Below are 24,727 nucleotides of genomic sequence, written 5' to 3' on the forward strand. Positions count from 1 at the left end.
TCTTAGGAAGATAACTGACCCTTTACTTTCCTTTGTAATAAATGTGCTTATAAACCAAGAACAAGCTATTTATAGCTGTATTTATAAACTGCTAAGTATTGACTATTAATGTTAAGACAAGGCTTTATAAAGCATAAACTGACTATTAACTAATGAGTGCAGTTATTATAAAGTGTTACCAATGCATTTACTAATGTTAACAAATTAGACACTATTTTACTGTGTTATTGAATCCCTAAATGATTTATATGTGTTTTGTAATGATTTTATTGACCTACAAGCATTTGTGAAAGTTCTGCTTGCATTACTGCTTAGTCTTCATCTGTGACCTGAACAGATTTACTGTTACATCCATGAGATTATGTAAATTCAAATAAATATCATGTCACAGGATGTCATAGGTCAGTATCAAATTAGTTTTAAATTATTATTTGCAGCACAAATAAGTTTTTTTTAGGATTTTTAAAAATCCCTAATACTGTCAGAAAAGGATAAGGCCTAAGATATTTCTATGTGAGTGGCTAAATTTATTTTTGTTTTTATAATTATAATACATAAACTATGAAATTATACAAAATGTATAAAAAAGTAAATAAATAAATAAATACGTACACACATAAAAAAAAGCAACCAAGACGAATGAGTTTCCTTTTTTTAATATATAGATTAAAATTGAAGACAGAAGCAGCTGGTCACTGGTAATGCTGTCACTTAATATTCAAATCCAGTAGATCCACTTCAGATTTATTTCTCAACAGTTCATGTTCACGTGGCTGTTTTCGTTTATATTCGCCAAGCTATTATGTATTTTGAAATAATCTTGTCCGTGATGTGTTCGTTCGTACGACGAAAGGCAGAATCCAGCAGCTCGAGAGATATATGTTATTCTGCCAGTCGCGCTTTCAAATAGTCTTTCAAATATTTTATTTTAAAAAGCTCTTAAACAAGAATAAATTCGTTTGTTTTGAGCACATGAAACTGTACGCGCTGATCGGAGCGGTGATTTTAATTTTCTGTTATCCATACAGTGTTGTAAAGTCGTGAAACTATGCATATTTCCTCAGAATTACTTTTTCATCTGTATGAAAAAATTCTTTGACGTGTTTGGAAGCTGCAATTTAAAAATACAATACAATTAATGATTCCCTTTTTACGGTCATTTAAAAAAATCACCACGGCAAAACCATTCAAGCTATCCAAAACCCATTCACAATTTAAGTTCCTCAATGTTTTTTCAACATGTAGACAAAGTTTGGTGTGTCAAGTGTACCTCTGCTCTGAGCACAATGCATTAATTCACAGCAGAATTTTCCCAAAAATCCATATTCAATTCAAAATAGCCAACTTCCTGTTGGTCGTAGCTGATGACTGTAAATTAGAAAGTTGTCCGTCTTGATAAGACCAATATATGTACTGAGTTTGGTGTCTGTAGCTAAAACTACCCCCCCCCCCCCACTTTTGACAAAAGGTGGCGCTATAGAGTGCCTCCTTCACGTCCTTTTAAAAGCTTTTGCCATTGTCTAGCTGTCACTAATACTGATATGTGTTTTGAGTTTCGTGAAATTCTAAGTATGTTATATGCCTCAAAATCACCTGAGAAGTATTCCAGTTTGACATGTTGCCACGGCAACAATATTTTAAGATATCGATATCCGCCCAGCAGATTTATATAGGCTTTGTTTTAACATTATTCTGATGAAGTTTGAAGCAAATTGAGTAAAAATAAGATGCTGAATTCAAAGCATTTTGAAAATGACACACTTCCTGCTGCCAGTTGGTGGCACTATAACTTTGACTCTTAATAGTCACATATATGCGATCGACATCATACAACGAATAATCTGATGAAGTTTGATTAAAATCAGGAAATGTATGTGGATGCTATTAGACACGTCCTGTTTCTCATTTCTCGCCATAATTTCAACACCTCGCCACGAGCAAACCGTTCGAGATATCAAAAATCCCCTATTTCATCCCCAATGTCTTGAGATCATGTTGACCGAGGTTTCTTGTGCAAGTATGACAAGTATTTCAAATTCCAGAGCATGCGCTTTTTACATAACTCTAAATAGCTGACTTCCGGTTGGGCGGAGCCTATGACATGCAATACGAAAGTTGTTCGGCACGATGAGATCTATATGTGTACTGAGTTTCATATGAATATGTGCAAGTTTGTGTGAGCTATAAATCAACATTTCTGACTGTGATCCAGGGGGCGCCGTAGAGCCCCTGTGCCACACCCGGGTCCCAGCCTCTGCAGGCTCCTAAAGGCCACAGATTCCAAAGTGTGTGCAAATTTTCAAGAGTTTTTGAGTATTTTAAGGACCCCAAAAATAGGAATACTAAACCCTAAATAGCCAACTTCCTGTTGGGCGGAGCCTATGACATGCAGTACGAAAGTTGTTTGGTGTGATGAGCTCTACATGTTTACCGAGTTTCATGTGTCTACGTGCAACTATGTATGATATATGGCCATCAGTATTCCAGGGGGCGCTGTAGAACCCCTGTGCCACGCCCGTGTATCAGTCTCTGCGCGGCCGCAGGTTCCAAGGTGTGCGCCAATTTTCAAGAGTTTTCGAGCATGTTAAGGACCCCAAAAGCCCCCGTAACGTTAGAAAAAAAGAATAATAATAATGCCTCATCAGGCACCTCTGGGGGCGCTGCAGCCTCATCAGGCACCTCTGGGGTGTTGAAGCCTAATCAGGCACCTCTGGCATTTGCGGGGCAGAGCCATTCCTCTTCTTTCCCCTCCTCCGTCTATGAGAGTGAGGTGCTGCAGTCGCTTCAGCCACCTCTAGGGGTTCTGCAGTGTCACAAGTCGCCTCTGGGGGTCCTGCAGCTCCTTCATCCACCATAGGGGGAACTGCAGCTTTGATGGGCAAAACAGGCAGCACTGCAGCCTCCTTAGCTGGGGAACATGCCACAAACTCCACAAATTCCCCAAACGACAGGTGGTCCAGCCCCCTTATTCTCCACCAGCTGAGAGGCTCATCAAGGGCGTAATTGAAGAGGTCCTTGAGGGCCGCATCATTAAACTCCAATCCCTCTGCAGTACCACTGAACTCCAGGGCAAAATCCCTCACATCAGTCCCTTGTTGATGGAGAGAGATGTTAAGGACCCCAAAAGCCCCCGTAACGTTAGAAAAAAAGAATAATAATAATAATAAAAAATAATCCTAAGGAAAACAATAATAATAAACGGAGCAATTCCAATAGGGTCCTCGCACTGCAGTGCTCGGGCCCTAATAATAATAATAATAAACGGAGCAATTCCAAGAGGGTCCTCACACCATCGGTGCTCGGGCCCTAATAATAATAATAATAATAATAATAATAATAATAATAATAATAAACAAAGCAGATACAAGAGGGTCCTCGCACCTCGGTGCTCAGGCCCTAATAAACAAACAAAAACTATCCCGTAGGGGAAGCAGACAAAACTTGACTGGCAAGGCAAGGCAAAGCAAGGCACGATGTGCACTGACAAATATTTGACGACGAACTAGCAACCAGACTGCAAACACAAGGACAATAAATAGGGAGCTAATGAAGAGGGTAACGAGGGATCACATGTGGGTAAAATTGCATCAATAATCAGGTAACAAGAAGGGTGGGGTCAAGACAATTGACAAGAGCACATGGCACATCGGAACTAAGACAAAAGCCATGTGCTCACACAAAACAAAAACACAAGCACACGGCCAGCAAACCAATCACAAGCCATGTGCTTGAATTAGACACAAACATGCAGCTAATGAGCAAAAACTAAGCTGCGTGCAAACATGAACATGAGTTCCGGGATCCGAACGCCACGCTCCAACATGAAACAGGACACGCAGACAAGAGCACACGGCTCGAGCGGTCTCGAAGTCACGCGCTCACATGAAAACAATGACATGAGGAGAGTATCAGGGCTCTGTCACAAAACCATGAATAACAATAGACTGAAGTGACAGAACCCTGACACTACCCCCCTCAAAAGGGACCCCCCTGGCGTCCCTAACGAGGAACACCCAAAAACAAGACAGGAACATGACAGCACAGGTATGGCAACACAAGCCCGGTACACTACAGAACACAAGACATGGAAATCAAAACACAGACAAAATAGGAGAGGGAGGGAAGGGAGCCCAGTCAACCAACAGGAAAACCCAAACAGTTATTAAAAGGGACCAGGAAGGGGCGGGAGGGCTGAGCCAAGGAGGCTCAGGCAGTCCAGGAGTCCCAGCAGTGGGCCAGGGTGGAGCCGAAGAAATGAGCCAGCAAGGATCTGGCCTAACAGGAACCCAGGCAGACCACCAGGGCGGTGCCGGAGGGACAGACCAGCGAGGCTCCGGCCTAACAGGAACCCCAGCAGACCCCCAGGGCTGAGCTGGAGGGATGAACCAGCAAGGATCCAGCCTAACAGGAACCCTGGCAGACCAGCAGGGTGGAACCAGACGGAGAGACCAGGAGGCCTCCAGCCAAACAGGGACCCCGACAGATAACAAGGGCAAAAACGGCAAGGCACTTATCAAGGGTGGAGCTGGCATGAGGGCAGGGAGCTTAGACGGAGCCGGCATCAGGGCAGGGAGCTTGGGCGGAGCCGGCATCAGGGCAGGGAGCTTGGGCGGAGCTGGTATCAGGGCAGGGAGCTTGGGCAGAGCCGGCATCAGGGCAAGGAGCTTAGTCGGCACCGGCAGGGCAAGGAGCTTGGGCATAACTGGAATGGCCTCCAGGCCAGCAGTGGTTTCCTGAATGGCCTCCGGGCCATGTGGGATGGAGGAAGCCTTTCTTCTCCTCCTCCTCCGTCTCCGAGACTGGGGCACTGTAATGTTGTCGGCCACTACTGGGGGCGCTGCAGCCTCATCAGGCACCTCTGGGGGGCGCTGCAGCCTCATCAGGCACCTCTGGGGTGTTGAAGCCTCATCAGGCACCTCTGGCATTTGCGGGGCAGAGCCATTCCTCTTCTTTCCCCTCCTCCGTCTACGAGAGTGAGGTGCTGCAGTCGCTTCAGCCACCTCTAGGGGTTCTGCAGTGTCACAAGTCGCCTCTGGGGGTCCTGCAGCTCCTTCATCCACCATAGGGGGAACTGCAGCTTTGATGGGCAAAACAGGCAGCACTGCAGCCTCCTTAGCTGGGGAACATGCCACAAACTCCACAAATTCCCCAAACGACAGGTGGTCCAGCCCCCTTATTCTCCACCAGCTGAGAGGCTCATCAAGGGCGTAATTAAAGAGGTCCTTGAGGGCCGCATCATTAAACTCCAATCCCTCTGCAGTACCAATGAACTCCAGGGCAAAATCCCTCACATCAGTCCCTTGTTGATGGAGAGAGATCAAGGTCTTAAACTGGAGTATGCGCTGGTAGTGGGGGCTGGAGAGAGTGGAGGCTGGTGGACGGTGCAAACTCTTCTTCCGCTGAGTCCTCATAATGGCTAGTTCATACTGTCAGGGTTCACGTAGAGGGATGAGGCGAGGACTCAATGATGCAGAGAGAAGGGCTCTTTAATAGTAATAATAAAAAAATAAACAAACAAAAACTACCCCGTAGGGGAAGCAGACAAAACTTGACTGGCAAGGCAAGGCAAAGCAAGGCACGATGTGCACAGACAAATATTTGACGACAAACTAGCAACCAGACTGCAAACACAAGGACAATAAATAGGAGCTAATGAAGAGGGTAACGAGGGAACACATGTGGGGAAAATTGCATCAATAATCAGGTAACAAGAAGGGTGGGGTCAAGACAATTGACAAGAGCACATGGCACATCGAAACTAAGACAAAAGCCATGTGCTCACACAAAACACAAGCACACGGCCAGCAAACCAATCACAAGCCATGTGCTTGAATTAGACACAAACACGCAGCTAATGAGCAAACTCATAAGTACCACTGAACTCATAAGTCGCGTGTTCACACAAGACAGCACGCAGCCAGCAAAAACTAAGCTGTGTGCAACAGCTCAGGACAAAATAGAACAAGAAAGCACGCAGCAACAATACAAGACAACACTTCAGACCGCACGCTACCACAACAAGACAGAACATGGAGCGTGAGTGTCCGGCCCCCGACACAAACGCCACGCTCCAGCATGAAACAGGACACGCAGACAAGAGCGCACGACTTCGAGACTGCTCGAGCCGTGCACTCTTGTCTGCAGCCCCCACTACCAGCGCATACTCCAGTTTAAGACATTGATCTCTCTCCATCAACAAGGGACTGATGTGAGGGATTTTGCCCTGGAGTTCAGTGGTACTGCAGAGGGATTGGAGTTTAATGATGCGGCCCTCAAGGACCTCTTCAATTACGCCCTTGATGAGCCTCTCAGCTGGTGGAGAATGAGGGGGTTCGTGGCATGTTCCCCAGCTAAGGAGGCTGCAGTGCTGCCTGTGTTGCCCATCAAAGCTGCAGTTACCCCTATGGTGGATGAAGGAGCTGCAGTACCCCCAGAGGCGACTTGTGACACTGCAGAACCCCTAGAGGTGGCCAAAGCGACTGCAGCACCTCACTCTCGTAGACGGAGGAGGGGAAAGAAGAGGAATGGCTCTGCCCCACAAATGCCAGAAGTGCCTGAAGAGGCTGCAGCGCCCCCAGAGGTGCCTGATGAGGCTGCAGCGCCCCAGTAGTGGCCGACAACATTACAGTGCCCCAGTCTCGGAGACGGAGGAGGAGGAGAAGAAAGGCTTCCTCCATCCCACATGGCCCGGAGGCCATTCAGGAAACCACTGCTGGCCTGGAGGCCATTCCAGTAATGCTCAAGCTCCTTGCCCTGCCGGCGCCGACCAAGCTCCTTGCCCTGATGCCAGCTCCGCCCAAGCTCCCTGCCCTGATACCGGCTCCGCCCAAGCTCCCTGCCCTGATGCCGGCTCCTTCACATGAAACCAATGACATGAGGAGAGTGTCAGGGCTCTGTTACAAAACCATGAATAACACTAGACTGAAGTGACAGAACCCTGACAGTCTTGTGTTTAGTGATTGTCAGAGCGTGCAGTGAGACAGCGTGAGCAGGGCACCGCCCACCCAGCCAATCATCATCGGATTTGCAACGGTGTCAGCCAGCTGATGTGTAGCCACTAGCCAAAGCATGACACCTTGCGCTTTATTCAACCAAATTGTAGTAACGCGACACTTTACATTCTCAGTAATGATAACGGCGTTGTAACGATTGGAAAAATAATTAATTAGATTACTCCGTTACTGAAAATTAAACTTCGTTAGTAACACCGTTATACTTAAACGCCATTACTTCCAACACTGGTCACAATAAGAATCAGTTGCCTATGACTATCTATGATGCTGATGTGCAGATTATTGAGAAATGTAAATTTTTGGGTGTGACTCTTTCTGATGACTTGAACTGGAGCTCTAATACGATTAGCATTGCTAAGAAAGCGAGACAGCACCTCTTCTTTTTACTTAGGCTTTGAGAGTTTACTCAAAATACTGAGATTCTTCTGAATTTTTACTATTGTGTAATTGAGAGTGTTCTAAGTAGTTGTATTACTTTGTGGTTTGGTAATCTCACCCTGAAAGAGAAGAAGGCTTTGAACAAAGTGGTTCGCTCAGCCAGCAGGATCATTGGCTGCACTTTGCCACTTCTGGAGGTTACATATAAAGCTAGACTCGTAAATCGAACTTTAAAACTTGTTAACGATGCCTCAGACCATCCTGCAGGGGCCTTCTTTGAGATGCTTCCCTCAGGGAGAAGGTGTTGTTCTGTCAAATGTTCTACTGATCGCCATTTAAACAGTTTCTTTCCCCGAGTAATCATTTTAAACAAAGCACTTTAAATTAGGCACTTTAAATTTATGTGTGGATTTTATTGCACAGCATTTTACTTTTGAGCTTTTATGTGGCACCTACTTGTCTGTTTTATGTTATGTCCTTGTGTTTGGCATTGTACTTTGATCTTCTTGCACATCTTTTCCAATGTGGTTTTACACTGGAAATGGCTAATAAAGTGAACTGAACTGCGAACTGAACTGAACTGCAGCAGGATTGAGTGTGGTGGTTCCAATTCTAAAGGAATTGGAATTAATAGAAGAACTTCTAATATGTTAGGGGTTTATACAGTGGAAATGCTGGGAATATTAATCACTGTACGATGGGTGGAAAAGACAGGGTGGCATAAAGTATTAGTTTGTTCAGATTCATCATCAGTTTTAGCAAGTATAAGGTCATTTTATTCAAAAAGTCGGCAAGTCCTACAGTCAGTTAAAAGAATATTTAATCAAGGAAGGCAGATAAAATTTGTATGGGTACCAGGACATGTAGGGATAAGGGGAAATGAAATGGCAGATAAATTAGCCAAAACAGCGTTAACAAAAGGAAACATAGAAATGCAAGTAAGTATCAGTAAAGCAGAGGTTAAAAGTGTGAATATGGAAGACAGTAAATCAAATGTGGGAAGTGAGGTGGGTTAGAGAGGGAAAAGGAAGGCATGTATACTAAATCCAGAGGGATGTTATATGTTCAGTGATTGGAAGTGGAAACTGCAGAGAGGAAACAGTCATTTCTAGGTTAAGATTAGGACATTGTTTATTAAACAAAGCATTCAAGTTAATAGGAAAACATGATACTGGATTGTGTGAGTTGTGCCATGAAGGAGTCAGTGGAACATGTGGTCTTGAGGTGCAGCAGGTATGAGGTTCAGAGAGAGCTGATGAGGAATAAGTTGAGAGAGATAGAGGTTCAGGACATGACATTAAAAGGACTATTGAGCACTCAACATAGGGCACAGACTAGAATTCTTATGGGTTTCTTAAGGGACACAGGGGTTAATTATAGAATGTGAAGAGTTATAGGAGTATTGAAGAAGGTTAAAATTATTATTATTATCATTATTATTATTATTATTACTATAATTCTATAGAAGAATAATGGTGAAGTGTGTGTATTTATATGCTTGGGGGAGAAGGAGGGAATTGGGTGAATTTGTTTGTGAACCTGATGTCTAATCCAGACTTGATCACAATTATATATTTTATGGGTAAAGGTCTCCACGCTATTCATCTTAACATCCGTAGTTTACTCCCTAAAATTGATCAGCTTAGAGCTTGGCTGTCCTATAACAATCCTAATATAATCACTTTATCTGAAACATGGCTTACTAATAGTACTACTGACGCTATTATTCACTTAGAAAATTATGTAATGTATAGGGCTGACCGAGGATCCAGGGGAGGTGGAGTCGCTACTTATATTTCATCTAATCTGAGTTCACAGATAATTATTCCTGAGGTGAAACCTGAGCTTTTTTCTGAAGGCATCTTTGTTAAGGTAACTCTACATGCAAATAAACAGTTGATAATAGGGATTATTTATCGACCACCTACAACTCCTAAACTAGAGTCTGTTAAGAACATTTTAGCTACGGTATCATCTCTGGGAGACTCAAGAGAAATTATTCTATTGGGGGATTTTAATTTAAATTGGAATGATTCTTCTACATTTACAGAACGTAATATGGTTAATGGTGCTAATTTGACTCAAATCATCACTGAGCCCACTAGAGTCAGCTATAACTCTAAATCTCTGATCGACTGGATTCTTGCTTCTCATCCAAACAGAATAATGACTTCTGGAGTTCTCTCTGATTGCTTTAGCGATCATTCCATCATCCATTGTATATGGAAAATTGCAACTCCTCATCTTCCTCCTAAATATATCAAGATACGGGAAACTACTTTATTTAATAATAATCTATTTGTTAATGACCTCAGAAGGATAAATTGGGACAGGCTATATTTAATTCCTGATGTTGAAGCTGCATGGGATTTTTTTTATACTGAAGTTGGGCTAGTTATTGACAGACATGCTCCATGGAAATCCATTAAGGTTAAAGGCCATCATTTGCCTTGGGTTAATGGTGATCTTATTAATCTTTTTAAAAAGAGGGATAGGGCCTGGGTTAAACATAAACACACACAACTGCCTGATGACTGGGAGAAATACAAACGATTACGAAATTTATGTACAACTCAAAAAAGAAATGCTAAAGCCAATTATTACCGAGATAGCCTGTCAAATGATCTAAGTAACCCAAAGCAATTCTGGATGAGAGTTAACACCCTAGTTGGTAAGTCCAATAATACTTCAAATAATATGATAATTAATAATGAAATAACTAATGATACAGCTGTGATTTTCAAATGCCTTTAGTTTGCTTTTTTCTCAAACACCGCTTGTTCAACCACCTGCTTTTCACGCAGACCCGTGTGTTAACAGCCTACCCTGCGGTACCTCATTCAAATTTAGGCAGTTCAGATCAATGGATGTTCAACAGGCTATTAATAAGCTTTCTAATAGTAGTGCTCCTGGCCCTGATGGCCTTGAGGGTAAGTTTATTAAACTTGCCTCGCATGTACTAGCACCACTACTGGCTGTGCTTTTTAACATGTCTTTTGATACCTGTGAAGTGCCCCTCACGTGGAAATGTACTAAAGTCATTCCTTTGCATAAAGGTGGAGACTTACAAATTCTGAACAATTATAGGTCAATATCAATAATCAATAGTTTGGTTAAAGTCTTTGATAAAATAATTTTTAATCAATTATCTGATTATCTGTCTGATAATAATTTACTTCATGCCAATCAGGTTTCAGAAAATACTTCTCCACTACCACTGCTCTCTTAAAACTCTCTAATGACATATTTTCTAGTTTTGATGACAATCTGTGTACTGGTGCCATTTTTTTAGATCTCTCCAAAGCGTTCGATTTAGTAGATCACTATCTTCTATTGGATAAATTGCATGCTATTGGCCTCTCGAGATCATCTTTACTCTGGTTTAATAGTTATTTTCATCATCGTCGTCAGGGTGTGTCTTACAGGGGTTGTCAGTCTGATTATACAGGTATAGTGAAAGGCATCCCTCAAGGTTCTTCTCTTGGACCTTTATTATTTTCTATCTTTGTTAATGATATGCCCTTATGCTGTACAGATTGTAATATTCATCTTTATGCCGATGATACAGTTATTTACTGTAGTAAACCTACCATTTCCGGGATAAACCTCTCTTTACAGCACGACTTCAATTCTGTACAGCAGTGGCTATTGGCTAATAAACTTCTCCTTAATAAATCAAAGTCCTACTCTTTATTGTTCCATAGGAAAGCCTTGGATATAGGTGAAAACAACCTTAATCTTTGTTTTCTCGACTCCTCTCCTTTAGAGTCAACTAAGACCTTTAAATATCTTGGTGTTTGGCTGGAAACTGATTTATCTTTTAAAACTCATGTACAAGTAATGACAAACAAACTCAACTCTCGTCTTAAAATACTTTATCAATCTGTTAACTGTTTTAATTTTCTGGTCAGGAAAAGAATAGTCTTACAGCTGCTCATGCCTATTTTGGACTATGCCGATATTATTTATCAGAATACTACTGCTTCTTGTTTGCATTCCATTGATGTGGTCTACAACAGTCTTTGCTCTCCGCTGTCCCTATAGGACACACCGTTGTGTGTTGTACAGACATCTGTCCTGGTTTGCCCCTTCTGCCAGGAGACCGTATCACTGGTTACAATTTATTTTTAAAAGTTATTACTTGAATTATCCAGTTTATCTCAAGCAACACTTAGTGCTTTATAATGCTATACAGCCTGCGACACAATGATCTGATCTTTTTTGTTGTTCCTAGAGTTAAAAGACAGGTAGGGAAATATGCATTTTGTTTTAAGGCTCCATATGATAGGAATAATCTTCCATTTTCTATCCGTTCTTTAACTTAACTTACAGAGTTTCGAAGTTTCGAGTTTCGGGAAACATCTTCGGAACAATTTTCTTTGTTTCTAGTTTTGTTTGTTTGACCTTGGACTTGAATTCATTGGTCATGTGTTTACTATCTCTCATTTTTATGTCCTTATTTTTATTTATTTCTTCTTATTATTATTATTGTTATTATCATCATCAATGTTCTTGTTTGTGTTCCTCTTAGTCCTTGATCTTGTGCAATGCTAGTCATGTGGTTGTTTTTTGTCATGTCACTTGTGGGGTTCGTGCTGGGTGGGGTGGGGTTGAGCATTGTGAGCTGGAATGAGTGTGTTGTTGTGTTTTGTTGTGCTGTTTTTGACCGTGATATTTGGTCTGCTAATTTGGTTCATTTTGCTTTGATGTATTGGAGGACCCCCTCGAAAACGAGATGTTTCATCTCAAGGGGTTAATCCTCGCAATAAAGATATGTTAAAATATCAATAACTAAATGATTAACATCTAATTTGTCAATTTATACTGTTGAAATTGTCACTATTATAGGATTAACATGGGTAGAGGAGGTAAAACCGGAGAGAGTAGTCATATGCTCTGACTCTCTCTGACTCTGGCTTCTGTCTTAACATCACTGTTTACTCATTGTACTACTAGAGAAGATTTGTTGTGCAAAATATTTTCATTATTATGGTGAATACAAAGGGTAGGAGTAGAAGTTGGATTCTGCTGGGTGCCAGCTCATGCAGGAGTAGCTGGTAAGGAATCTGCTGCTGAATTAACAAAAAATGCTTTAAAAAAAGGAAGAAATAGATTTGAATGTCCCATTAAGTAAATGCGAAATCAAATCTATTATTAAGGAAAAATGAAGAGTGGCAGGAAACCTGGAATACAGATAAAAAGGGGCGGCATTTATATAATATGAAAAAAAAATGGTAGGTAAGAAATGTAGAAATGGTAGAAATAGGAAAGAAGAGGTTATAATGACTAGGATGAGACTTGGTCAAGTCAAGTCAAGTCACCTTTATTTATATAGCGCTTTAAACAAAATACATTGCGTCAAAGCAACTGAACAACAATCATTAGGAAAACAGTGTCAATAATGCAAAATGACAGTTAAAGGCAGTTCATCATTGAATTTAATGATGTCACCTCTGTTTAGTTTAAATAGTGTCTGTGCATTAATTTACAATCAAGTCAACGATATCACTGTAGATGAAGTGACCCCGACTAAGCAAGCCAAAGGCAACAGCGGCAAGAAACCAAAACTCCATCGGTGGCAGAATGGAGAAATAAACCTTGGGAGAAACCAGGCTCAGTTGGGGGGCCAGTTCTCCTCTGACCAGACGAAACCAGCAGTTCAGTTCCAGGCTCCAGCAAAGTCAGATTGTGCAGAAGAATCATCTGTTTTTTGTGGTCTTGTTCCGGTGGTCGTCTTAGACAAGGTTTACAGGGGATTTGTATCTGGGGCTCTATAAACTTGGTCACTCAAGACTGAATGCATCGCTCTTTATAATTGGAGTTCATGAGACTGGTTTATGTGAGAATTGTGTATATTTAAATGTAAATATATTTAAGAATATTTAAACGGAAGAGGGAAGGTCAATAAGGATTTGGCGTATTTGTTAGGTTATGATTTTAATAGAGTAGGTTACAGAATGTTAATATAATAAAAATTATATATATATATATATATATACACACACACACACACACACACACACACACACATATATATATATATATAACTGATCATTAGAAATCATGACTGCATAACAGCAAAGGCAGGTGGCGGTATGCACTGAGAATGCAATGCGCCAAAAAAAAAAACGGAAGAAGAAGAAGGAGGAAAAGGAAGTTATTCAAACATTTTCTCTGTCAGTTTATCTTCCTCAGCTGAAGGAGTTAAGTTAGAAAACTGAATTAAAGTCTTGTGGTCTTTAATCCTAAAATCTGCTCGATGGGACCCGAAGAGAGGGGTGAGTTTGTGTTGATGAGGGTGATATGTTTGTGTTAGCCGCAAGCTAGTTAGTTTGAAGAGATAACGTTAGTGTGTAAATCACCTTCAAAACAACGCTTAGTTAAAATAAAGCCTACAAACTGTAATTTAGTATAAAACACAGGTTTAGAAAGAATTTATATCCCGTCCATCTACTGGACAGAGTTTGGAACTTTATAACGTTACTTGTAAAAACATAATGGGTTAAATGATGATAAATCAAATAATTCGTGTCGAAAGGTCTCATCAAAGATTGAAACATGCAAACTTTACACTTGACTTCTTTTCTTGAAAGTTGAGCTGGTAAAGATAAAGTTAACTTGCTCTCTTTGTTTTAGAAGCTGAATAAAATCTCGTGTGTGTTTATAATATCCATATGTGTGTTCATGTCTTTGTGTATTGCTGCAGCAAAACTCCTGCCTCTGACCAGAATTTCCAAATAATCTTGAACCTTAAGTACATTATATCAAGCTGTACGTTTGGTTTTACACCATGTTTAGCATTCCTGTAGTAGATGTGAGATGAAATTTTTTATTGATGAAAATCTGTGTTTGAATTGTCTATTTTGTGTGCTGTTTTTGTGTAGATTGGCTGGACATGGCAAACAATGTTTTGTTGAAATGTCACATTAACCTGAGGCTGGAAAGGATCTCGGAGTGTGATGCAAATGTGTTTGTGGCTTTGTATGAGGCAATCTTAGGAGAGAAAGTACCAGGTATTCACGTTGCTTCAGCCCTATCCAAAATATATATTTCACAGGTTTTGTGTTTTTGCACTGCAACAATAAGGATGAACAGATTTCAGGTGCTAGTGGTGCATTATGTAATGTTATGTACTTTCATGATGTACTCGTCTCTCTTTCTCCCTTCCATTGTTCCAGTGAGTGTATAAAAAGCTTTGAGATATAAAAATAAAACCATGTAAAATATTTTTCCACTTTTAAAGGGATAGTTCACCCAAAAATCTAAATTATGTCATTAATAACTCACCCTCACGTCGTTTGAAACCTGTGAGACTTTTTATCTCTGTTTATCTTCGGAACACAGTTTAAGATATTTTATATTTAGTCTGAGCTTTCAGTCCCTCCATTGAAACCGTGTGTTTGGTATAGACGGTTTCAACGGCAACGACATAAACAAACGTTACTGTACGTTAGGGCTGCACGATATTGGGAAAAAATGACATTGCGATATTTTATTTTTCTGCGATATATATTGCGATATTTTTTCTTAAAAACAAAAATGGGGTGAGCACACTTACATTCTCATTTTAAATGATTTAAATGATTTAAACATCGACACCATCGTGTCAATTGATTAATATGCGATATTGATTAATATCGAATATTCCCTCTAAAAAAAACACGAATATTCGAACTATTCGAACATCTGGTTGCGCATGTTGTAAATGCATTACGTCAATAACAGGACAAAATAATACAAAGAGACATAACTACTTGTATAGGTAGTCTATTAAAGTTTAAACATATTTGACAATGTATTACCTACACAGAAACAAGGAAATCAACTAATGTCCAAGACTGCAGATCTCACGCTCTCTCACCCTCATGTTCTCTGCGCATAACGGTTTAAATGAACAAGCACATTTTGAGTGCTGATCAAGAGTTTTGTGCAAGCAATTTAAGGTCGCGACTGTTGTCCCAAATATAGCAGGCTTTATTCAGTGATTGAAACAAATATTATTAATATTAATTGAAGTTTTACAGCATATAGAACTGACATCGAATGCTCCTCGGTTCCATTGCTTGACAGAACTCCCCGAAGCCTGCGCCATCCGCGATACTGATCGGTCTCATGTCCTTACAAATGAACGAAATTTATTTATCCGTTATGGACTCATGTCGTGTTGCAGACAAAGAGCTTGTGGCGGGCGATGCAAAGTAACGTTAAGTGTCAAGACGTGACTGTTTAGATGGAGTTCCACACATTATGCCATGCTCATTTGGGTGCACATTTTTTAGATGTGACCTCATGTTACTAGTAGGGCTGCAACTAACGATTATTTTGATAATCGATTAATCTGTCTATTATTTTTGATTAATCGGTTTACGTACTTATATTTTAGTTTTTTCCACCCCCCCCCCCCCAAGTAAATTATTAATAAAGGGTCTTTATCATTCAGCATAGATTTTTTAAGAGATTTTAACCATTTTGCATTGTCATATCCTCATCAAAAATATACCTGGAGTTGTTTTATTATGTGTTAGTAATCCTTTTGTTGAACTCTTCTGCAATCAAAACACTGACCCATACTCTAGCAAATTTCACAAGGAGATTTCAAATAATGTTTTCACCATGGCAGTCCTTAGAGCTCCTAAAGTAGTTTAACATCCCGAACAAAGCTTAAGGAATCTTTCAGAACATATTTACACGAAGAATAAGGATAAAACAGAATAAGATTGCAGTGCGTTGTATTTTATTATTTACTGGGAAACAGCTTTATAACTTATTCTGTGAAATTGTAAACAATCCTTCGAATAAAGTGCCAATGGCATGAAAACTGAATGGAACTCAAAATTTAAAGTAAAATCCAGAAAAAAAGGAAGGTTGTCCAGAAAAAAAAAAAAATCGGACACACACAAAAAACCTGCTGTATGAAAAAGAGGAGTGAATACTTAGAAAAAAAAAAGTGCATTTCAAATATCTTTAAACATTTACCTCTCTCATTCAGTCATAATTAGGCTGCACGACTGAATTATGAACTGGTAAACGACAAACTGATCACAGAACATGTTTGTAAAGCTTTAAATGTTAACTGTTAAAAAGCAATGTTATCAGCTTTTACGACTAAACATTTGCAAACGACATTGTACTGGAGAATCTGCACAAATAAAAATCTTAGGGGCCGTTCACATATCGCGGCTAAAAACGCGTGGAAAACGCTAGGCGCACCGCTTTCTCCTCCTTTCCAAAGCGCTCGGGCAGAAGCACCCCTGAGGCGTCTGCCTTTGCTAAGCAACCATGACGTGCTCTCTCCTTGAAGACGCGGAAATTTCAGCAAAGGATAAATGGATTTGCAGCTCTAAAAATCGCTTGCAGTAGCTCTGCTACTAAATTTATTTCAAAATGGAAATCCATATACAGCTATGATCAGCTGTTCCTTCATCTTGGATGAGCTTTAAACGTTGTTACGGGAAAGGATGAAGCTGATTATTTAGTTCTTGTCACATGACCCGCGGTGCGCTTGCCGCATTCTGAAAAGTTTAAATTTTTTTAACTCGATGCGGTGCGGACGCGCCTGGAAAAACGGGTGCGTCGCGACCGCATCGCTTCCATTATGAGCGCGCATACTGCGCACCTACATTGGAAATAACGAACATGAGCGCGCAAAAGACGCGATATGTGAACGGCCCCTTAAACAGTTCAGTAGTGCAGAGTTTACAGGTTAATCTTCTTTTTTGAAGGCTCAAAGTAAAGTACTCCCACATCCCGCTGAATGCTGCAGAGACGCAGTTTTAAAGGAGCATTTCACCCGTGGGAACATTGATCTTCATTGAAAGTGGGTCATATATGTAGTCGAAATCTATTAAAACTTTCGAATTTGGTGCCTTTTTGACCGAGTTATTACAGAAAGTAACTTTAGGGCTCATTTGTATGTAAAACCACAACTCCCACAATGCAACACATTTGCACAGCTCCACAAGCCACTCCCACTAATCCAGAACACCGCTGTTAGGCGATATTGTCTACAAGACATTGAGGACACAGTTAGCGATGTATGGTATTTACGTGCCACAGTAGTAAACAATGCCACAGTAAGCTTTTTGTGCATTAAAAAGGTACTGCACAAACAGTTTACAGTTGACGTTACGTAACTTATTAACCGGGAATCATTTCGTGATAATAATGCTTGAAGAAATTGTGTACATTTCACGAAATGAATAATAAATAAAATTGAAACACTTATTTTACAGTTAGACGTCCATTTGTCCCTGCAGGCTTCGGCTGGCGTTTCCAGTTTACCTTCGGAATTCTGAAGTATGTCTCCAGGACGCCTCTGTCCATATGCGGGGCGAAACTAGGATGGTTCACAACGCCAACATCCGTGTCCTTGTCTGCCTCAGACATTTCTTCGAGGAGAAATTGGCATCTTTCAAATTCTTGCAGCAGACGGACTCGAGCTCTGTGTCCGTAGGCGCACAACGAGAGCACAGGCACCACCAGTCCGCACCAGCTAGAGCACGCCCGGGCTCCTCGGACGCAACAGGCAGGTCTGCGGCCTCGGCTGCAGCCGCCGCCTCCTGTTCCTCCATCAGCCTCAGCTGCTCTGCGCTATATTGTGGCTCGTATAGATAGTCACGAACATCTGTTTCGAGCAACAGACTTTGAAAATCCTCTTCTTCCGTATCATGAGTTGTTCCTCCAGCCATTCTCGTAAATCTGACTCCATAAGCGCTTGTTAGCTTAGCTACATAGCTTCCAAACAAGATGGCGGATTTTCATTTTCGTTTCTGTAAGTTTAGTCCCACCCACTGATCTGTTATAGGCCTGTAGGGTGAGTGGGTCCCATCCCCTGGAATAATAATAAGCTAGTGTCTGTAGTCTCTACACTTTTCAATGGATTTTGACTTCCTGCTTATTATGACGCAAAATGACGATTTTTACGTCATAATACGCAGGAAGTAAAACACTTAAATCCTTATTTCTCCCATCTCAGGGAAAAACAAAGGAAAAATCCTTGATCATTATAATATATGACTGGGTTTCTAACAATACAAAGCTAAATGCAAATGGGTGAAGTGATCCTTTGGGAAGCACGTGACATAAAATGAGGCCAGCTATTGGCTATTCGCTACTTCTCCTGTTGTACTGGCTGAGTAAAACCTCCGGTGGCTCATTACTGCCACACTTTGGTCACCGCAGATTTGAAATATGCCCGAAATGAGCCGCTTACGGCAAATAAGTTATTTAGCAACGAATCGATGACTAAATTAGTTGACAACTATTTTAATAATCGATTTTAATCGATTCGTTGTTTCAGCTCTAGTTACTAGTGGTCGAATGGTATGCTAACTGTATCTTAAATAGCTTGCATAAAACTTTATCTCGCGGGTCAACAATTTTACCTCACTTTCTCTGCTGTGGTCGAGTTGGGCTCTGCACTTGCTGCCATCTTCCATGAAGACGCGTCAACTTTCAGCAGTGATGCTGTGCCTGACAGTGCGACTTCTGTGTTTTGTCCCAGAACCCTCAGGCGCGCTAGCGCGCCCACTCGCAAGGCAGACAGCCACGCTCCTACTACCGCAGACTAGGAGGCAGACAGCCACGCTCCTACTACCGCAGACTTTTTTTTCCACTTTTTTTTTTAATTCGAATATTAATTTTCACCTTCGAAATTCGTTTTTTTAAAACTATTTGAATATATATTCGAATATAGAATATTCGTTGACAGCCCCACTGGATACACGTGATTACTGTTTTGTTTGTTTGTGGGAAGAGCACGCGGTTCTGGCTTTAGAGACGGGCGAGTGCGAGCATTGTGAACTGCTCTCAGTGAAGATGCTTCATGCTCGTCTGAGCTATTTTCAAACCGCACCCACCTTTTCATCGAAGGGCTCTTGTGCGGATCTGCGTGACGAGCGAGCGACGGGCTCGTCCCTTTTGCTTGCGGCATCTTCGGATTCTCTCTCATGATCTTGAAGCGCGCTCTGGTGTTTCTTCAGTTCACGAGGAGGATTATATATCTCTTGGGTTTTCGGGCTACTGCAGCCCGCCTATGAGCGTTCCTCTTGCGAGAGGTTACTCGAGCGGTGGACAGGTTGCAGCTTGATTGGCCACACGAACAAGACACCCCCAAATGTAGTTAGCTGGAGGATAGGTTTCTGACCTCCATGATGAGCTGTCAAAGTCATGGAGCAAACGGTATACTTCCCGCATCTTTGGGCCCTCGACATTGACTTTTTCAACTATCGTGGATGAAAAAGATGCGGGGGTATTCGGAGATGCCTCGGGTTGAAGAGACGCTTGCGAGCTATCTCTCACCCAAAAGTCACCGTCCTAGCGGTGTATAATGCAGTACACCGCATTATACGGTGCCCGTCTCTCCTCAGTGCCCTCAGGAGATCGGTCTGCCAACCCTGCTGATTTTCCAGGGTACAGCGATCTCCGGCGAAGCACTTCTCTCAGTTACTGCCCGGTAACGTAGCGGTGCTAGGAGGCTCACTACCTCTACTGAGGTCTCTAGAGTGGCTAGTACGTTCGTCCCCTGCCAGGCCGTTTCAGGGCACTGAGCTAGTGGCTCTGGGCACACGAGGAAGCGGTCGCTACCTCTACAGAGGTCTCTAGAGCAGCTAGTACGGTCGTCCCCTGCCGGTCTGCCGCTTCAGGGCACCGAACTATTGGCTCTACGCGCACTAAGCTACGTCGAGCCACAGATTTGTCTCCCTGTGCGACTAAGCAAACGGCCCGTGCCTTCGGCCATTCTATGTAACAGTTACGGGGAAGGATCTGTGGCTTAATTTGACGGGCATTGAAGAGGCGATCTCCAGCGAGCGCTTCTCTCGGTTACCGCCTGGAAACTAGCAGTGCTAAGAGGCTCGCTACCTCTATGGAGGTCTCTAGAGCAGCTAGTATGGTCGTCCCCTGCCGGTCCGCTGATTCAGGGCACCAAGCTAGTGGCTCTAGGCGCACAAGGGAGTGTTCGCCCCTTCCCATTACCCTCACAAAACCCCTCCATCCCCTCCACTTCTTGTGCTTCGGAGGGCGGTGGTTTCCAGCAAGATGTTAGATGTTCCAGTGTTTCCTGCCATCGTACAGGACACGGAACATCTAACATCCTCTTTAAAGGAAGTGTTTAAATTGGTACCACTCTCAGAGAGTCTGGCAGTGTGGAACTACTGCCGGGCTTTTCTGCGTGGATATTGAGCACAGTACGGATAGGTTACAGGATCCAATTTATTCGTCATCCTCCACGTTTCAACGGCATGGTCTTCACTTCCGTGTAACCGGAGCTGATACAGGTACTTTCTCGAGAGCTACAGACTCTTCTGGGCAAAGAGGCCATAGAACATGTTCCTCATCCAAGGAGAGAGTCGGGCTATATCAGCAGATACTTCCTGGTTCCCAAGAAGGGTTGGGGGAGTGTGCCCAATCTTGGATCTTTGAGGCTTAAACTGTACAGTCAAAGCGCTCAAGGGAGATCCCGGAGAGCCGTGGGCGATCCCGGAGAGGAGGGACCTTCTGCTTCAGGCAGGGGGCACGATCTTCATGTTAAGGTACCTACTGAGGAACACAGGGTTTTCGCCGGAGGTTATTGATACCATTCTTAGTGCTACGGCTTCCTCCACCAGACAGAGCTATGCCAGTAAATGGGGTGTATTTGACAGGTGGTGTGTGGTACACAATGTTGATCCAGTCAACTGCCGCATTGCTTCAGTTCTGGACTTCATGCAAGAGAAATTGTCAACAGGCACATGCCCTGCTATTCTTAAGGTTTATGTGGCCGTTATTTCGGCTTGCCACGCCTTGATTGACGGGATGCCACTCGGGAGACACCCTCTGTTCTTTCGCTTCCTTCGTGGGGCCAGACGACTGAGGCCTGCAGTGAAAACAGAGATGCCTTCTTGGGACTTAGTTATAGTTCTCGAGGGTCTGGTTAAAACCCCCCTTTGAACCTTTAGAGTCAGTGTCTGATAGACTACTGACTTTAAAAATGTTTTTTTTTCTCATGGCAATAACTTCTTTGAAGAGAATTGGGGATGTGCAGGCTCTGTCTATCTCACCATCATGCTTAGACTTTTCCCAAGACAGGGTAAAAGTGATTTTGCATCCTCACCCTGATTACCTGCCTAAGGTTCCATCTTCGGCTGTACACCCGGTCATTCTAGAGGCCTTCTGCCCTCCGTCGTTCGCAACGTCGGAGCAGGAGAAATCTTATAGACTGAGTCCAGTCTGTGCTCTTCAGGCTTACGTCCACCGCACTAGCCAGTGGTGTAAGTCGGAGCAGCTGTTCGTCTGTTATGGTGGTGGTAACAAGAGGAGCAGCTGCCACCAGGCAGACCATGTCTCACTGGGTCAGGGAGGCTATTGCTTTGGCTTATGAGGTGCACGGTCAAGCTTCGCCTATAGGTCTTAGAGCTCACTCCATAAGGGGGTAATAAGGGGGATGCATTGCCATACTGAATATGTCCCAGGACTTCTCTTCAGACAAAATGTCCTGTGGATGCACCTGTGGCGTATCTATTTATAGCCCCTTGTTGCGGGCGTGCGCTGATGACGTCATCAACCGAGGCTATATTATCACCGGGTCAGTTCTATTGACGTGTTACACACATTATTCACAGATGGTCACGAATAAGATGTTTCCCAATAAGCTGAGCAGTGCAGCATCTCGTTCCGCTTTCTCAGGGAACAAGGTTACAGTTAAGTAACTGGGAATGTTTCCCCAGTAACAGCTGTAAACAAAGCAAAGCTACGCTAACAAACACTGCGTTATCAGGCATATAACAAGCAAGTCTTCCTTCAGAAATATAGTGAAATAATATATTCCACTATATTAATAAAACCTGTGCCTCGTTTTGATATTTAAACATATAAATGTATGGAATTATTATTATTATTATTATTATTAAACGTGCAGTACGTGCCCATGTTTATTCAACGAAGCAGTTTGGAAAATCGTTTAGTTTTGAAATTGTGACGAGTCTCCACAAATAAATAAATGTATGGGAAACACATCCCACATCACAACCACCTGAGCCCAACTTCAGTTTACTCATCACCTTAACTTTAACTGTGTTTGTAGAAGGCAGCCTGACTGATATACACAACACAGGCCGGAAGTTAACTTGTCTATGATGAAACAATCTATACTGTCCATGTCCAGAAAGGTAAGAAAAACATCATCAAAGTAGTCCATGTGAATCAGAGGGTCAGTAAAAAATTTTTGAAGCATCAAAAATACATTTTGGTACAAAAATAGCAAAAACTACATCTTTATTCAGCATTGTCTTCTCTTCCGTGTCTGTTGTGAGAGAGTTCAAAACAAAGCAGTTTGTGATATCCTGTTCGCGAATGATTCATTGGATGTAACCGGATCTTTTTGAACCAGTTCACCAATCGTTAACTTCTTTTAATGTGGCTGACACTCCCTCTGAGTTAAAACAAACCAATATCCCGGTGTAATTCATGTACTAAAACAGTACACTGACTGAACTGCTGTGAAGAGAGAACTGAAGATGAACACCGAGCTGAGCCAGATAACGAACAAAAGACTGACTCGTTCTCAAGTCAAGAACCGTTTCTGTCAGACGCGTCCGATTGGAGAACTGAGGAGCTGATGATACTGCGCATGTGTTGTGTGATTCAGTGTGAAGCAGAACGACACACAGAGCGTCTGAACCGAACTGGTTCTTTTGGTGATCGATTCTGAACTGATTCTGTGCTAATGTTATGTGCGCGGGTAAGCCGAAGGCTTGAATCAAGGGCAATCATCACCAATGATGCCATTACATCGAGCGCAAAAGAACCGGTGAACCGTTTTCTTAAACCGGTTTATTGAAGCGAACTGTCCGAAAGAACTGGTGTTCCGAAAACCCATGCAACTGATTCTTGACTCGTGAAAGAGTCAATATTTCATTCATTATCTGACTCAGCTCGGTGTTTATCTTCAGTTCTCTCAAGCAACCATGTCATCAAGCTTGTCAGGCTGTCTGCAAAAGCACCACAACACAGCCTTTTCCCATACCCTTCTTTTGGGCTGGAGGGTGTTACCTTGACCAGTCGCCCTGCTCGTAAGGATCCAGTCCTTTGATTCCCTTTATTTTCTCGTCATATCTCATCTTTGCATTAGGATTTAGTTTTAGACGGTATGTTCCGACAATGTTTTCTTTAGCCCACTGCATTTTGTAGGATTATATTTTGTTTTTCATGCAAATTTTTCATTATTTTCATGCCAAGCAGGTGTCGCTCATTTCCAATCACTTCACCGGCCTCGCTCCTGTTCCCACGTCTCTCAGCCCCGCCCCACTCGTCATACTCCCGTTTATTGTTTATACAGATTTGACAGTAAAGCACTAAGCTTGAGTTAATTTTTTTAAATATAGAAAATATATATATATTCCACTCTTTTTAAATATACCAATATTCTTATAGTATAGGAAACTGTGACTTTGTGATTTAGTAACAAATTAAAGTTTGTTTTTCAAGACACTGTGACTTTTCTTGCTTCATGCACAAAAAGTGTAAATCTATGACAAAATCTGATTTCTCGATGTTTTGATATAATAGTTATTTTATAATTTCAAATATAGAGAAAAAGTACTAATGAATGACTAACAAGCTAAAAAGTGCTCCTCTGCTGCCGTCTACTGGTTATAATTGTGATTTGATGTATATTTTATCGATGTTTCGGTGGTCGCGTAAATATAATTAGCTATATTACATTTTGTAATATTTGTAGTGCGCTATTTGTCACGCCCACTGAAGGCTTGATAGTAAATCACACATCTACTGATAGTGCTGAAGTGAACTAACCTTGGAACATAACCTGCTCCGGAGCGGGTTATCTTCAGAGAGCAAGTTACTATGTTTACTTACTTACCCTGAAAGTAACCTCTGATTTTGGAACCGAAAGCTTGGTTATTCGCTCGCTTATCCTCAAACATACCCGGGTATGTCACATAACCTGTTCTTTTAATACCCCCCAGTGTTACAGAAATGTGCATACCCTTTTTAAGTGTTGATCTGTTTAAATTAACCAATCATGTTCAAGCACTTACTGAAAAGTAATTATTATCCTCTGGTCATTTAAGTGATGCAAATTTACCTTGAATAAAAATCAGATGTTTCTGTAGGGTTTTCTTAGCATCTTCTTGGTCCATCTTATTGGTGATGCTATAGTGTTTTTACGACACGTCATCAATCTGGAAGTTGCTCATACTCATGATTTGTACATTTAACCCATTCAAGTGCACACACACAGCAGTGAGTAGTGAACACACACATCTGGGCAGGGGGCAGCCATTCGCTCTAACGCAACGCCTGGAGCAAAGAGGGCACTGTACATTCTCTAACCCACC

General features: G+C 42.0%; 1 protein-coding gene across 5 annotated transcripts in view; it reads left to right on the forward strand.

Moving 5' to 3' along the window:
- The first annotated feature begins 13,555 nt into the window (after window positions 1-13,555).
- Window positions 13,556-24,727, forward strand: part of LOC132151963 (centrosomal protein of 95 kDa-like) — a 308,535-nt gene continuing 297,363 nt past the window's right edge. For 4 of the 5 annotated variants that reach the window (XM_059560545.1, XM_059560541.1, XM_059560542.1 and 1 more), the window contains exons 1-2: window positions 13,556-13,669; window positions 14,276-14,404. In XM_059560545.1, the coding sequence (XP_059416528.1) occupies window positions 13,651-13,669; window positions 14,276-14,404 (148 nt within the window). In that variant the 5' untranslated portion in view covers window positions 13,556-13,650. The remainder of the gene's footprint in view (window positions 13,670-14,275; window positions 14,405-24,727) is intronic. The other variant, XM_059560543.1, reaches the window with a different exon arrangement.

This window comes from Carassius carassius, chromosome 10 (assembly GCF_963082965.1).
Source record: "Carassius carassius chromosome 10, fCarCar2.1, whole genome shotgun sequence".
In the NCBI taxonomy this organism is placed as follows: domain Eukaryota; kingdom Metazoa; phylum Chordata; class Actinopteri; order Cypriniformes; family Cyprinidae; genus Carassius; species Carassius carassius.